Genomic DNA, 16342 nt, shown 5'->3' with positions numbered 1-16342 from the left:
ATGTCCATTTGATTTCAGGTTACGGATACAGGACCTTCATGCTGCATCGTGCTGCCCTGCCCTGTGATGGTGACAGAAGTGGTGTTGGTGATGATGGCTGTGAAGGCGGCTAAACGTTTTGCGCACTCGCTGTGTCAAGTGCTCCATTGAATACTCCACAGAATCGCCTTGCACCCTAGCAAGGCTTTGAGATGTCATTAGCCCTATTTCACAGACCAAGAAACTGAGACTCAGTTAAGAACTTGACTAGTTTTTTACAGCTAACATATGACACTAGAGGCCTGATGCATGAAATTCATGCAAGAGTAGGCCTTTGCAGCCGCGGCAGCTGCCTCAATCCCACAGCTGCAGCCCCGGCTTCGTCCAGAAGGTCATCCGGACAGCTGTTCAGTTGATTTGCATATTACGCTTTTATTATTATAGATAGTCAAGAATTAGACTCCACAGCCAGGCTTCAAATTTTCATTTATACCCTTGCCATTAAATCAATTTCCTATATCAGAATGAAAAGAATCTGTCAGCTGCTTAATGCATAAACTTGCTCTGCTTACTCCTGTGCTTCTGGAGGCAAAGATTGTGTTCACTCATCTCTGTCTTCTGCCCAGCACTTACACAGCGCCCTTTGTGGAAGAGTCGTTACGTTTCTCTGATATGGCACACACAGAAAGTTCCTCGATGAAAAGCTGACTATTCAGACTGTTAGTAGCTCATAAAATTACAGAGAATTCTTCCCTGAGCCTCCTCCAGAATGTTAACCTTATAAGAAAAGAATCTCTCTGTCTGTTATATTTTGGAGTAATTCTTTTTCTCATTATCTGCTGGGCAAAGAAAATAAATTGATTCATTTATTTTAACTAAGAAAACAGGGACCTTCGGAACTCACCATTATTTGCAGAGTTTACAACATTCAGTTCTTCAATTCTATCGGGAGAAATGATAACTGGGTGAAAGACGCCTTTAAATTTCACTTCAGGCCCTAAAAGATTAAAAAAAGAAAAAAAGAGGAAGACTAGGATAAAGGGGTAACTGCCTTGTTAATTTTGAAATTGGGATTCAAACTGATGACTTTAAATGTATAAAAACTACATGTCCTCCTACTGGTCTGTTCATGGCCAAGTCACACACACACAGAGAACAGCCAGCTGAATCTTCACTGCACGGGGGACCCTTTGCATTGTCAGCCTGAAAACTTGGCTGATGAATCCAAGAAAATGTGTGGCAACTCAAAATTCCCTTTGGGCCCGGCCAGTGTTGCTCAGGGGTTGAGCACTGACCTATGGACCAGGAGGTCACAGTTTTTGTTTCTGGTCAGGGCACAGCCTTGGTTGTGGGGTCGATTCCCAGTGTAGAGTATGCAGGAGGCAGCAGATCGATGATTCTCTCTCATCTTTGATGTTTCTTTTCTTAAAATATTTTTATCGATTTCAGAGAGGAAGGGAGAGGGAAAGAGATAGAAACATCAATGATGAGAGAGAATCATTGATCTGCTGCCTCCTGCATACCCTCTTACTGGGGATTGAGCCCGCAATCTGGGCATGTGCTCTGACCGGAAACAAACCGTGATCTCCAGGTTCATAGGTCAATGCTCAACCACTGAATCATACCAGCCAGGCTCATAATTGATGTTTCTATCTCTCTCTCTCCCCTTTCCTCTCTGAAATCAATAAAAGTATATTTTTAACAATCCCTTGGGAGGACCCTGGGAGCCTCCTCAAAGAAGCAGGCGGTCAAGCTGAGTTTACAGAGCGGACAGTAGGAGGACCCCGTAACTGCAGCGGATACCCACTGAGACACCTCTGAGAGGAAGCAGAGCCATTTCAGACACGAGCCCAGATCGGCCTCCACAGGGAACAAGGACAGAACGGCCGTCCCTGGAACTGCTGCTCCTGCTTTGCTAGGAAGCAGCCCTCCCCGCCGCCCCCCACAACCTGGTGCAGCTCTGTACACGGCTCCCAACAGGGACAATGGGAATCACTTATGTCAGGAAGCTGTGAGAGTCTTGTGAGCAATGCCGGGGAAGCCAAGACTCAATCCGGCTGCTTCTCCTGAGACGCGCATATTTGAGGTTCTTTTCCCCAAAGCACTTTCCCTTGGTTTCCCCGTAAGAAGTCCCCGGGGTATGGGGTTCTGCATACCTATAGAGGTGTTCCCCATGATGACAGGGGCCTGGGGGTACTTGGCTTTAGCCTCCAGAAGTTCCTTCAGGGTCACTGGGGAAATCCACGTCATTCTCTCGCCAGCAAAAACCCTGGTCCTGGGTGGTTGTTTCTCAGCCATTATCTGGTGAAAAACCAGTAGGGATTTGAGGTTACTTTATGACCATGTTTCCACCTGGGTTTGCTCCATCTTCATATAAACAGGGAAAGAAAATGGAGATTTAAAAATAAATAAATAAAAACGACCTAAAAGTACAGCCTCACTAGGAATCAGAATAAAAATGGGCAATATTTTACTCCTTCTGGAATCTGTTCCAATGTCTCCTTTTGGTGCTTTTATATCTTAAAGGAATTCATTTCAATGTTCACAGAGGTTTCATCATGCTTAATTTTGTCACAACATTCTATGGAGGAATAAACTCGGTTTTCTGCTGGAAGTAGAAAACATGTCTACGTCCACAAATGTTGTGATGTCATTTCATAGCATTTTTCATGGACACTAACTGCTGCTTCTTACAGTCACTGTCTCCTCCAGGCGATCCCCCCCCCCCCTTTGCTCCCCCCTCTCTCATCAGTCCCACGCTCTTTAGACCTTGAGTGGAGGACGACAGATGGATATTACTTGGTTGCCGATCAGCCTTTGAGAGGATCCATCAGCAAACACCCTTCCTGCCATTTCACCATGAACTCCTCTAGGACGAAGCCAGCGCTGCCTTCACTTACCATTAGCTCGGGAGGAAAAATCAATTCCTGAGTTGGATCCAGTGGCAGAAACTCCTCTTCTGAGAAGAGTTTTGAACTTGTCTTAAAAAGAGAAAGTACAATAAGTAACTGTCATCCATCAACTCGAACAACAGTACTTTCAATCCTTTGTGGAATGAGCTCAGAAGAAAACAGACACACAGCACACACACACACCAGAAAGCAGCTGGCCAGCCACAGTCCCTGGGCTCTGAGTCAAGGGCTCTGACACAGACCTGGTCCTTAGCAATCAGCGTGGGTGGTGGGGAGCCCCCAGGCCCTGCACCCCCTGTGTCTTCTCCTGGAGTCGGGGGAAGCAGAGGTCGCAGCTGAGACCAAGAACATCTCCCTGAATCGCCACCTGTTCTTTCATCACCCTGACATCTCCACTTTGCTTCTCATTCTTGAAAAAAGACTTGAAGGAGGCTTTTTTAAGACTAAGAAAGAGCCTGGCTGGTGTGGAGGTCACAGCTCGATTCCCAGTCAGGGTACATGCCTGGGTTGTGGGCTCAGTCCCCAGTGGGGAACGTGCAAGAGGCAGCCGATCGATGATTCTCTCTCATCATTGATGTTTCTATCCTTCTCTCCCTCTCCTTTCCTCTCTGAAATCAATAAAAATATCGTTTTTTTAAAAAAGACTAAGAAACACTGAGATATCAATGTGCTTTCTCTCCTACAGATCGCTGTGCTTTGAATGAGAGTAACATCTGGGATGAGAAATGCAGTTGTCAGGATAGATTTGTGTGTGCACATGGCAGAGACGGAGTGAGAATGGGAGAGGGGGACATGCTGACACACCTCCAATTAATTTAACTCAGGCAGCTGTTTATCCTTCCTAAAAGTCAGCTGGTCTCTGACCAGGTCCTGAGAAACCCTTATAAAAAATGCACCTGTCACTGACCTTATTTCCTTCCTCAAGTTCTGGGAATCCGTTTATCCCTTGATTCAGACAGCAAACCCCATTCTCCTTACTTTGGCAGCAGCCAGAAGTCTAGGGGGTGAAAAACAAATAACGGAGAATTTATTGCTGATTCTACTAAGAATTTTTTCAGCTTTCTTGACGTATAATTAATAAATAAAATTGTATACATTTAAAGTGTACAATGTGATGATTTGATATATGTATATTTTGTTAAATGATTATCACAGTCAGTTAATTAACACACTTATTATCACACATAATTACCATTGTGTGTGTGTGGTGAGAACACTTAAGGTCAAGTCTCTTAGCAAATCTCAAACACACAACACAGTATTATTAACTATTGTCACCATAATTTAAAGATCGTATAACAAAGTCTGGCACATAGCAATAAATATTAACAATGGATTTTAATAGTAATATTTTTTATTTTATTAATAAAAATGTTAACATGCATTATTATCACTCTGACCTTATTTATGATGTACTGATGTCATAGTTTAACTTCCAAAGGGCAATCTTATGTCCCTCATTTCAAGGTCATTTGTTCATTTATTCATTCAACAAACAATGATTGAGTGGTCACTCACTCGGTGAATGGTGTCCAGTTTGGAGACACATGGCCTCTACTGTCAGGCAGACCAAAGTCTGATGAACAGGCAGAAGAGCAAATGGGCAACTGCCCCATCATGTGACCAACGCTGTGACAGGGGCATGCACAGGGGGCTGCAGGAGCACCATGGCGGGGTATCCGAGTCAGGCAAACAGGTCAGGAACAATGACCACAGCCAACATCAAAGTGCTTAGTGCTCACTACGTGAGTAGCAGGGCCAGGCCAGTGAACGAGGGTAAGCACCGTGCCCAAGATCAGATAACACCGTTATAGGCTTTGAGATAAAAAGTAGCCCTGAATCAGTACAAATGGCTATTCCCCAAGTCACACCTCACAACCCCTACTGTTCTGTTTCATTGGGAAAAAATACACTTACTAATAATATGTTCCTTTCTACTCACGTTACAGAAAGTCTTGCATGCATCAATGATGGGCCTGTATCCAGTGCAACGGCACAGGTTACCTAAAGGAGAAACACCCAGCTCTGTCAATCAAGGAACCTAAAGAGAGGCACAGACTGCCAATCATGATGGCAATAAGGCCCCCATCCTAGAAAAAAGTCTATTTGACATTTCAGTGCACCTAATCTACAAAGTCAGAGTTTTTTATCAGCAACTTGGGATATTTGGTTGGTATATAAAGTTACCGCAAAGAGCAAATGAGATCATCTTTACATAGCATTTAATACAGCGTGAGGCACATGGCAGGTGTCCAACATTAGTGTTCATCATCATCATCATTATTCAAAAACGGAAGCACACACACATATAACCTACCACCTAGGGCATCAGTTAACTGGTCCAGGGTGGGATCCGGGTGGTTCCTCAGCAGCGTGTAGATGGACATCACCATCCCAGGGGTGCAGAAGCCACACTGCGTGCCGTGGCACCTGGCGATCCTCTCCTGGAGGCACAGGAGGTATGGACATGCAGAATCTGGGGCCCCACCCCAGACCTACTGAATCACACCTGCCTTTTGACAGGAGCCCCAGGCGAATCGTACGCACATTGGGGTTGGAGAAGAGGCCCCAGGAGATCCTTCTCATCCTAGGGGTCTCCCTTTCTTAGGCTGAGTGGCCAGGAATACTGGTCCTCACCAGCTTTTGAGCTTCATTCAAGGCTCTCAGCTTTCAGAAACAACAGGGGAGTTTAAAAATGTCCAAAAGCAGCACCCAAGATCAACTGACTGAGAGAATCCCCAGGGGTGTGACACAGACATATAAAGCTTCCCAGGTTGCCCGTCTGGTGTGGCTCAGTGGTTGAGCATCGACCTATGAACCAGGAGATCATGGTTTGATTCCCAGTCAGGGCACATGCTTGGGTTGTGGGCTCCATCCCCAGTAGGGGTCATGTAGGAGGCAGTCAATCAATGATTCTCTCTCATCATTAATGTTTCTATCTCTCTCTCCCTCTCCATTCCTCTCTAAAATCAATAAGAATATATTTAATAATAATAATAAAGATTCCCAGGTGGTTTCAATTTGTAGTCCCGAATGGGAATCACTGAGATAAAGTGATTCCAAGGTTACTCCCTGGAAGTCTTTCAGAAAATGAACTGAATTATACCCAAGTTGAGGGGGAAAAACAAACAACAACAAACAAACCTCCAAGTATTTCCTGCCCACTACTGCCCTAATACTTTGGCACAGAGAAGTTTGTTTACAAAGCACCATTATTGATCCTGAAAGCAATCAAGAAGGAAGTATTGCTTTTATTTTCCTTCCAACCCTTTCCCGCCCCCAGCATGTTCTCTTGGAATCTAACGTCAAAGTTGCAACCTCCTTTTGGAAGCTGTCTTCTGGCTACATTGCAACCAGGAGAGGAACAGCAGTGACTAAATGAAAGTGTTGTCATGCCTGTGAATAGGGAAGTCTCACCAGGGTGTCCAGGCAGAATTCACGCCCTCTAGGTATTGGGGTTTCAAACATAAACAGAACCCACGATTCCTTCAAATCCTGAGAGTTTGAAGTTTGGCCATTTTCTTTGTCACCTCAATCTTTCCCCTCTTCAGCCCTCTCCTCATAAGTGACCCTTATCAACTTAGAGAAAAACATGTAGTACCAGCATTTTTGTGGCAAATGCATAAATAACCAAAAGACTCAGGAGTCAGAGGTGCCCTTTCACTTGAGGCAAAGTTCTAAGAAGGTGCTGCCTTAGGAGAAAAAACCTCCAAATTCATCGACAATTCCTATTACCTGTCTTCTGAACAAGTCCTACACTTAAATCTTTTTGGTAGCTGAGATGGTCATTCAGCTTTAAAATCATGTTGTTTTCCACTTTATAAAAAAACAATAAAATTATATTCCTCAATGCACAGAGCTCTCGTTTCTTTGTAAGGTTGGAAGATGCAAAGCGGATAGTGGATAGGTGCCATTTAATTAGAACATAGAAAACAGACTGATGAGTCTCAGAGGGAAGGTGGGGAGGGTGGGTGGGTGGGTGGGAAACAATTAACCAAAGAACTTGTATGCATATATGCATAACCCATGGACATATTTGATAGGGTGGTGAAGGCCTTGGGGTGGTGGTGCGGGCTAGAAGGTGTCAATGGGGGGAAAAGGAGGACATCTGTAATACTTTCAACAATAAAGATAATTTAAAAATAAATAAATAAATCTTTTAAAAAAAAACAAAAAAACCCAGTGAGGTCAGTGTCTGTTTGTTTTTAACCAAGTCCTCTAGTCTTCGGAAAACATCAGGCACAAAACATCCATGTGGCCCAGGTTCCCCTCCTGGTCCCCGGCTGGATTTCATCTGTCGGCTGACCAAGCAGGAGGACCCAGGCTGCTCCACTGTATTAATCTCAGGGGCTCATCATGACATTAATGGTTTTCAAAGCCCAGGAATCCCCTGAAGAGGCCCACCCTCACCTGAACTGGGTGAATCCTGGTCCTGGTGCTGCCTATGCCTTCCACTGTGGTGACAGCAGCGCCGTACACAGAACAGATGGGCATCAGACAGGCGTTGGCTGGGTAATGTCTTCAGAATGCAAAAGAAAAGCACAGATTAATTGTAGCCAATGGGAAAGGGGACTGAACATTCACTGAGCACCTCCAATGTGGAAAGTTTGGAAGAATGTTCCAGGCTTTGTTTGCATATACATTTTATCCGTAGCTCGCAGTCAGAGTGGCTTGCTTGGGGACACAGCTGGAGCGTCAGAGACAGGATTCATTAGACTCCAAATTCTGACTCCAGAACAGGTCCCACTCACTTTTGTTGTTTTTCTCATGGATGAGGGGCTGACATTCTCCTCTGTAGTCACTGCGATTAATCAGCTAGAGCAGTGGTTCTCAACCTTCTGGCCCTTTAAATACAGTTCCTCATGTTGTGACCCAACCATAAAATTATTTTCGTTGCTACTTCATAACTGTAATGTTGCTACTGTTATGAATCGTAATGTAAATATCTGATATGCAGGATGGTCTTAGGCGACCCTTGTGAAAGGGTCATTTGACTGCCAAAGGGGTCGCGACCCACAGGTTGAGAACCACTGAGCTAGAGCATATTCCATCTTCTGGGCAGGTGCTGAGCCAGGGGTTGGTTGGGGAATACAGTGAATTTGAAATTGTGCTTCAGAAGAAATAGGGTGTGGGATACAGAACTCCTCAATCCCACAAAACCTACTGCTTGGAAATGTCCAACTCAAAAATGACAACTAAAATGTTCTCATTCACCAAACAGAACTACAAATGGCCAATAAGCACATGAAATATATGTTCAACTTCAAAATAACCAAGAGAAATTCAAATTAAGCAATGAGAAACACCATTTTTTAAATCAAGGAAAATGACAAATATTTTTCAAAAGTGTAATATGCATCATTAGCAAAAATTTGGAAAAAAGAAACTCATGTACTGTTGAATAACAATGTAAATTGATAGAGCTCTTCTGGGAGACATTTCACTGGAAGGCATAAAAACTTTTCAGATACATACACACTCTTTTACTCTGAAATTCCATCTCTATGGACTGTCACAGATATATGTATATATCATTGACACATTGCCTATAATAATGAAGAACTGAAAACAATCTAAGTGATTAGTATTTGGGGATTGATTTTGGTGCACTCAGCAATGGAACATACCTAACCATTAAAATTATATTTATTACTTTCAAAAGATATTCATGAGAATATACAGATTTCTAAACAGTATATGCAGTATGCTTCTGTATGTGCACACATGAAAGATCAAAAGTATATTATTCATGTACAAATAAATTTAAATATTTATTGAGTGCCTACCATGTGTCAGGCAGTTCCAGATGCTAGGATTCATTGGATAAAACCCCTTTCCTTATAGAGTGTATAGTTTAGTGGAGGGAAGATAGACAATATCTATGTATACAGATAAGTTGGCTTGGCTGCGGAACACAGACAGATCTCTGAAGTCTCACCAGTGCTCAGATCCTTTGCCCTCATCTGAGACCTATGGAATGATGTAAAATGCTGTAATATGTGCATAATTGGAGATGCGGGGGAAGGGAGAGAGAAAATAAATATTTGAAGAGATAATGACTTGGGAAGTTTCCAAAGCTGATAGAAGACATCAACCCACAAATCCAAGAAACTTGGCAAACAAGAAAGAGATGTTAAATGTAATGGTAAGCCACTGGTGATTTTGAAGTATGAGAGTGTTGTGATCTGATTTATACTTGAAACACATCTCTCTGAGTGATGTATGAAGAAGGTACTATATATTGGGGCAAGGGTGGGAGCAAGGGGATCATTAGCAGGCCGTAATAGTGATATAAGAGTGTGATGATGGCATTATTCTCCCCTGTCATTTGAGCCCTCCTTTCCTCCCAGACAGCACAGGGTGTCAGACAGCCTTTTAACTTTCAATGGGGGATTCTTTGGCTACATGTTATCCTCATTGATGGCACATTTTTAATAATCCATTCATATTCCTGGGATAATGTTTGTCTTGTCACTGTGTCTCCAGTATCTAACCTAGTTCCTGTCACATAGTAGGTGCTCAGTGCATATTTACCAACTAAAGGAATAAAACAAAGTTCAAAACTACAAAAAATCAACCATATCTGCACTTTGCTGCCAGGTACCTTATCCTCTTGGTAACGGGGTTATATCGTGATATCATCACTGTGCAGGCACCACAGCCTCCCCCTCCACAGCCATACTTAGTTCCTGTGAGTCGAACTGGGAAAAGCACAGTTAAGGATAACGTGTTTTTCATAATTCTCTTTCCAGATAGAACTGATCTTAGGAGACAACACTACCAAAGACTTATATGTATAGTTAAATTAATACATAATTACCAAATGATGGCTGTATGGATGCTATTATTTAGAATGATGTAAATTCTTAATTTTCATTTGTGCATTATATCTAGTTTCCTCCCTTTCAAAAACAACTGGGCCTCAGGTTGCCAAAAATTGGGCCAAACTAAGAAAAGGAAGAGTCTATATACATAAGGGCTTAAATATTTGAAAGTATGAGTATATTGTACATTTGTTCTCAACCTCATCTGTGTCTTTGGTGGCATATAAAGTAAAATGTCAACGTGTAAATAATTCTTGAAATATTTCTATCACATTATCCATGTTGGCCATATTTCTATGCTTCTTGGTGGCAGAAACTATTGGTTGTTCCCCAATATCTTTCTTCCTTGGATATAAAATCCTCAATTTTTAGCTACACACATGGTTTCCCAGGATAAAAAAAAATATTTTTGCAAGCCTCCTCTGCAGCTAGATAGAGTTATCAACAATGGTGGCCAATATGACTTCCAGAAGGAAAATGTCCTTTCAAAAGGAGAAGTGTGCCTGTTTCTTCATCCCTTACTTCTTTCTATTTGCTGGAATTCAGATATGATGGCTGGACCTCAATAGTCATCTCTGACCAGGAGGAGAAAGCTGCATGCTGAGGTGGGAGAGGGGGAACAGCAAGATATAAGGAGCTTGGTTCCCTGATTACGTTGTGACACTGCTTTACTAGGCCTGATATACCTACATTTGGGATGCCTCTATGGGAGTAGGATAGCCATGAGAATGTGCCTCGCACACCTACTTCAACAGGGAGGGTACTGACCAAGAGGCCCAGCAGCCGCACTCTGAAATCTACCCTCCAGTTGTCACTGGCTCCCTCCCTATTTCCTTTCACTCTGGCATTTCATTTAATAAGACTCTTGCACATTTAATCCCATTTTTTTAGTCTCTGCTTCCTGGAGGACCTGAACTAATACAATGAGAAAGGAATAAATGTCTATTTTCTATCTTGTTTATTGCTATTGGGGATTTTCTGTCACTCACAAATGAACTGAATATGAAACATTACACATTAATACCATGGATAACCAGGAAATCAGTGTTCATTGTTTTTACATCCCAAGATCCTAAATGACTTCCAGAGGATAGTTATTGATGCTTTTTGAGTTGTGTACTCTTTGGCGAATTTCACTCTCTCCAGGAGAGAAATGTACCAACTCCCACTGTCACATAATTTTGTATATAATTTAATGGGGTCTACAGAACTCTGGGAGCACACTGGAGTTCATGCCTAGAAGGCTAAGAATCCATTCCTTAGATGACTTATTTAGAAAGTTTTTCTAAGGTACCATTCTCAGGCTTGATTTCTCCATTGTTCTTTTCCTTTTGTTTCAGATTTCTGTGCTCTCTTTTTCTGATGGGCATGATGATTAGTCCTCAAAGACAGAATGTCAATATTGTGACTCTTGATTCTAAAGGATGCTTAATTAAGCCTTTCAGCATCCATTGTTTTCATTCCCATCGCTAGCTTCTCCATCTATACAGTATAGTAAGTGCCAAAACAGATGGGAAAGAAGCTGGTTCTTCTGACAGTCTCAACTGTGCACTGCCTACAAAACTACAATGTAAGACTTTCTCAAAGAACATAAAACCGCAATAGTAGAGAATATATGACTCAGTATGGCTTTAAAAAGATATTTGAGCCCAGCCAGCATAGCTCAGTGGTTGAGCACCGACCTATGAACCAGGAGGGTCAGGGCACATGCCCGTGTTGCGGGCTCTGTCCCCAGTGGGGGGTGTGCAGGAGGTGGCCAATCAATGATTGTCTCTCATCATTGATGTTTCTATCTCCCTCTGTCTTCCTCTCTGAAATCAATAAAAATATTTTTTATAAAAGATATTTTAAATATCACCTGATGAGGCTGTCAGAACCCCCCATCCCTACCCCTACCTCCAAACACACACAAGCACAAAGCAAAGGAAAGGATACGCTTCTTTCTCAGATATGGTAACAGCATTGTTTCAGGATCAACATTTTTTTCTATCACCTGCACCAGAAGGAAAATAAGAGTTAGGCACACACATTTGAGAGAGCTTGTGTCATTTTTTTTACAGCAGGCTTATGTTAATTTGATGGAAACACATATTAATTAACTCTCTTAAGTGTAAGGGCTGAATCTTGGGCCCCATCACCACTTTGTCACTGTCCTTGGTGCTGAATCATCACTGTACACTGTTCTCCAAGGCAGTGGTTGGTTCTATTAGTAGGAACACTAGTGACTTCTGTCCAGCTTCTGCTAGAAAATCTAAAACGGATAATATATTAGTATAAAAGAAGAGAGAGAGAGAGAGAGAGAGAGAGAGAGAGAGAGAGAGAGAGAGAGAGAAGCTGCTGGAATAGAATAGCTTCTGAGAAATTGATATAGTTTTTTTAAGACCCACTTGCTTATCATGTTCAAAGAACAAGTTTCCAAAAGGAGATCACAATCAACCATTGCCCGCAAATAAAACAAAAACAAAGAAGAAGATAAAATGTGTGTGCCGCCCTAGCTGGTTTGGCTCAGTGGATAGATCGTTGGCCTGCAGGCTGAAGGGTCCCAGGTTCGATTCCGGCCAAGGGCACATGCCTGGATTGTGGGCTCGATCCCCAGTTGAGGGTGTGAAGAAGGCAGCCGATCAATGATTCTCTCTCATCACTGATGTTTCTATCTCTCTCTCCCTCTCCCTACCTCTCTGAAATCAATAAAGAAATATATTTTTTAAAAATGTGTGTGCCAAGTGATACAAAGATGGGAAAGCAAAGACACCCTGGGAAGCAAGGCTGTGAGCAGCACAGCAATAGGACAGAGCACACAGATGTGGCATGATTGAAATGTCACCATTGGTTATGTTTTCCAAAGTGATCAAGTTCTCTCTCTTTTGATTAAAGAATTGGATTTCTCTTAGATTCACAAATAAAAGCATGGCTTACTCCACAAGTTCAGAAGTAGAGTTCCCCTTTCATCTTGTTTCACTAATGTTCCCTTCCAGGAAGTAGATGAGGAAAGGACAATGCTTATTCTATGGATGTCTCCTTACCCTTAATTTTAAGTGGCCATACACCCAGCAAAGAAAGACATGTGCCAATTACCAAGGTTAGATATAGGTCCTAGAGAGTCTGTATACAGTAAGGAAGATGTGGTGTGTGTGTGTGTGTGTGTGTGTGTGTGTGTGTGTGTGTACACATACTGTAATACAGAGGAGCGCCCTAGGCAAGCCAAACTAAATTGACCCTCAAATGGAAAACTTTATTTTACTTATTTTCCCCAATTCATTTAATGGCCTCACCATCTGCTAGGTCATCTAAGATTAGAATTTTTAGCTATTTTAAACTTTTCCTTTCTTTTGATCTGCCATAATCAGGGTTGCCAAGTCCTGCCACGTATACTTCCAAAATGATTCTCTAAACACCTTTCACTTCTACAGCCATTCCCCGAAATCAGCCCTTATTACAGCCTGCCTGAACAATTATAACAGCTCCCTAACAGGCCTCCTGTCTCCATTCTTGGCACCCGCGATGTCACCCTCTATACCACTGCCAGAATGTCCTCCCTAAAATCCAAGTCCGATCATCTCCTGTATCTGCCTAAATTCAACACACACCCCTGGCTGCCAAACTGCCATGCTGTGAATTCCTCAGTCACTCAGGGTACTTGTTAAAACGAAACCTTATGGAATCAGACTTTCTGGGAGAGGGAACCAGAAAATGTGCATCTATAATGAGCACACTGAGTGGGTATTGGGTGAATTTACATTCAAGAGTACCTGGATATGCGTGGCTGGTGTGACTCAGTGGTTGAGCATCAACCTATAAACCAGGAGGTCACAGTTCAATTCCCAATCAGGGCACATGCCTGGATTTCAGGCTCGATCCCCAGTGTGGCACATGCAGGAGGCAGCCGATCAATGATTCTCTCTCATCACTGATGTTTCTATCTTTCTCTCCCTCTTCCTTCCTCTCTTAAAGCAATAAAAAAAATATAAAAAAACAACAACCTGGAATACAAGAGGCTCAAACTTCTCAGAATAGCCTAAAAGGCCTCTTTGATACACTGCCCATCATCTCCAGCCACTCAACCCATCTTGAAGTATCTTGAAGTCCACTCACATGGAAGAGCCGGCCAATCCCAGCAGTGCACGGACCTTTATCCTTCACTACAGGTGCTGATAGAATTCCTTCTGTCCCAGAAGTCCTCTGATTCTTCTAACTCGACAGAATTCTGTATGCCATTCAAAGCCCTGCTCAAATACTCTCTCCTTTTTGGGGTGCTGCTGTCTACTACCCCCTCTCCACTCTGCTCAGGGAGCCATCCTCTTCTGTGCTCCCGTGGGAATGTCCACACACCTCTCACAGAATGTTTTACCTGCATCACAATTACTTGCGATGTATAAGTCTTTCTTGATCCCTGAGGGAAACCACCTTCTGCTATTCTTCTTTGTGCCAAACACTGAGCTAGGTGCTGGTGATATAATAAATGCTAATAAATTAAATGAGTCACTGGAACATGATATATACAATTTGCTAGGAGAACTCTGAGGAGGAAGGGGTGATTTTTAACAGGCTGGAACATCTGGACAGAAGAAAAGAAAGACAAGTAGAGAAGTGCCAATAATGGTGGCAGAAACTGTTGGTTGTCTACCCAGCATGCATTCTCCCTTTCTTCCTTCCTGCTGCCTGGAATAGGGATGAAATGGCTAGAACTCCAGCAGCCCTTTTAGACCATGAGGCAACATATTAACAGCAGCAGAGGAAAAAGAAAGAAGGTGACACTAAAGCTTCTGGGCCAGTTCCACAGTGTCTATCTCCAGATATCCTTTCTTTAAAAATAAAAGAAATGACTTACCTTGTTTGAACCACTGTTAATTTGGAATTTGTTGCCATTTGTAGCTGAAACTAATCCTAATTAATACATATGATGGCAAATCCACAGAAGCCCACTTTTAATGGAGAGAAAGAATGTGGGGAGACCAGAGAGCAAAGAATAGTATTTTAGGCTTGAGACATACTGCATTTTTTGGAAGGAGTTAATGGAAGCAGCAGGCCTTGTTTGTTCTAGATGTTTCAAGAGATTAGAGTCTGGCTCAAAGCCCACTGGCTTTAAATATGTTTCTTTTTCTTGATTTGGTAGATGGCATGTTTGGAGGACGGAGGTGGGAGGAAGGATTCAGCAAGCACCGTGTCCTGGCAGGTCTTGGCGTTAAACAGGGAGGTCAGGACCAAGATAGTGGCTGGGGGTGGGGAGGGGATGAGGCACAGTTATCCTCACTGACGGGGTCAGGGCCATGCATATTCCCATCTCAGGACAGCCTTGGGTGTTGCAAGAACAGAGTGTGTCCCTCTGTATCTCCACCAGCCCTCTGGGAGCTTTCAAGTTCACGTTGCACAAGGATGAGAAACCACGTTCCTCTGGGCTGGGCTGAGGGGCCTTGCCAGGTCCAAGACAGAGGCAGAAAGAAAAGGGAGATTATGGGGAGAGAGAAAGGAGGTGAAAGAATGGATTAAGAAAGGGAGAGGGGTATGTATGAAAGGACAGGCGGACAAGTAGAAGAGGGAGAATGAGGTATGTATTGTGGGACACTTTGTAGAGAAGAACAATAACCCACAGCAGCATTAGGGCAGGGGTTCGAGAGGACAGCCAGGGAGGACTTCTGCCTGAGCTTCAGGTTGCTTTAAAATTAATTTTACTTTTTGGTTCTTCCTGCCGCAGCCACCTCCAACCCCTCCATTTTTCTTTGAATTATCACAGCCATCCCAGCAGCCCCAAAATGTCCTCTCCCAGCCCTGTAAACCAAACCCCCAGGACAGCTCTGTCCAGATTCTTATCTTGACATCAAGCCCGTACACTTTGTTGAGCAAACAATGCTCGACTACCTTTTGGCCCCCTTGGTACTTCTGGGCAGGTTCTGGCTCTACACATGAAACCAATGACTTTCCAGTCCAGATCTTAAAAATCATTCTCGCATGCTTACTGTGTGCCAAGTACCTTGCTAACCACTCTCCATGGACTTTAATCTTCATCCCAATTCCAAGGAGGAATGTATTGTTATTAGGTTCATTTTGCAGAGAGGAAAACTGAGACTCAGAGATATTTAACAGCTTTTCGAGGCTCCAGAGCCGCTGAGTGGCAGAGCAGAGAGGGCAGGATTCAAACCCATGACCAGCTAGTTTCAAAGCCTACACCTGTGATCTCTACACCACACTGCCACGGAGAGTGACGTGCTTTGGTTCCAGAGTTGTATTAGAGACTGCCATTTAGGGTATGATCCACTCATGGGCTCTTGCCCCTTAAACTCCATGTTAATTGGATGCCTGTTCTGGGGGCCCTGGTAGAGCAAGGCAGTCTTCAGACATCTCTCTGCAACTAAATCTCAACTAAGACCAATGGCAATGGTCTTAGACCCTGCTCAACCACACCTTTTGGAATCTTGGGGAATTTCTCAAAAACCACAGACCAGAGGCCAATCACATCACCGAGAGTCTCCTAATTGGCTTCTAAGCTTCCTTTCACGGGAAAGTCTGTTTTTGTTTTTTAAATATATTTTTGTTGATGTCAGAGAGGAAGGGAGAGGGAGAGAAAGATTAGAAACATCAATGATGAGAGAGAATCATTGATTGGCTGCCTGCTGCATGCCTCCTACTTGG

At 43.2% G+C, this 16342-nt stretch overlaps 1 protein-coding gene across 7 annotated transcripts in view; it reads right to left on the bottom strand.

Annotated features, from left to right (window-relative positions):
• The window catches only part of AOX1 (aldehyde oxidase 1), a 67939-nt gene that overhangs the window by 50036 nt on the left and 1561 nt on the right, over positions 1–16342 (bottom strand). For 6 of the 7 annotated variants that reach the window (XR_002830784.1, XM_014460869.2, XM_023759075.1 and 3 more), the window contains exons 2-10: positions 11651–11708; positions 9496–9592; positions 7302–7410; positions 5209–5335; positions 4834–4895; positions 3799–3888; positions 2880–2960; positions 2136–2280; positions 884–976 (exon numbers count right to left, since the gene is read on the bottom strand). Coding sequence is in view for 6 of the 7 variants with exons in the window: in XM_014460869.2 (XP_014316355.1) it covers positions 884–976; positions 2136–2280; positions 2880–2960; positions 3799–3888; positions 4834–4895; positions 5209–5335; positions 7302–7410; positions 9496–9592; positions 11651–11708 (862 nt within the window). In the remaining variant the exon portion in view is untranslated. Of the gene's footprint in view, positions 1–883; positions 977–2135; positions 2281–2879; positions 2961–3798; positions 3889–4833; positions 4896–5208; positions 5336–7301; positions 7411–9495; positions 9593–11650; positions 11709–14063; positions 14085–16342 lie in introns of those variants that run through there. The other variant, XM_023759070.1, reaches the window with a different exon arrangement.

Source organism: Myotis lucifugus, unplaced genomic scaffold (genome assembly GCF_000147115.1).
Source record: "Myotis lucifugus unplaced genomic scaffold, Myoluc2.0 scaffold_3, whole genome shotgun sequence".
Lineage (NCBI taxonomy): Eukaryota > Metazoa > Chordata > Mammalia > Chiroptera > Vespertilionidae > Myotis > Myotis lucifugus.
This window is presented reverse-complemented; position numbering and strand designations above follow the sequence as displayed.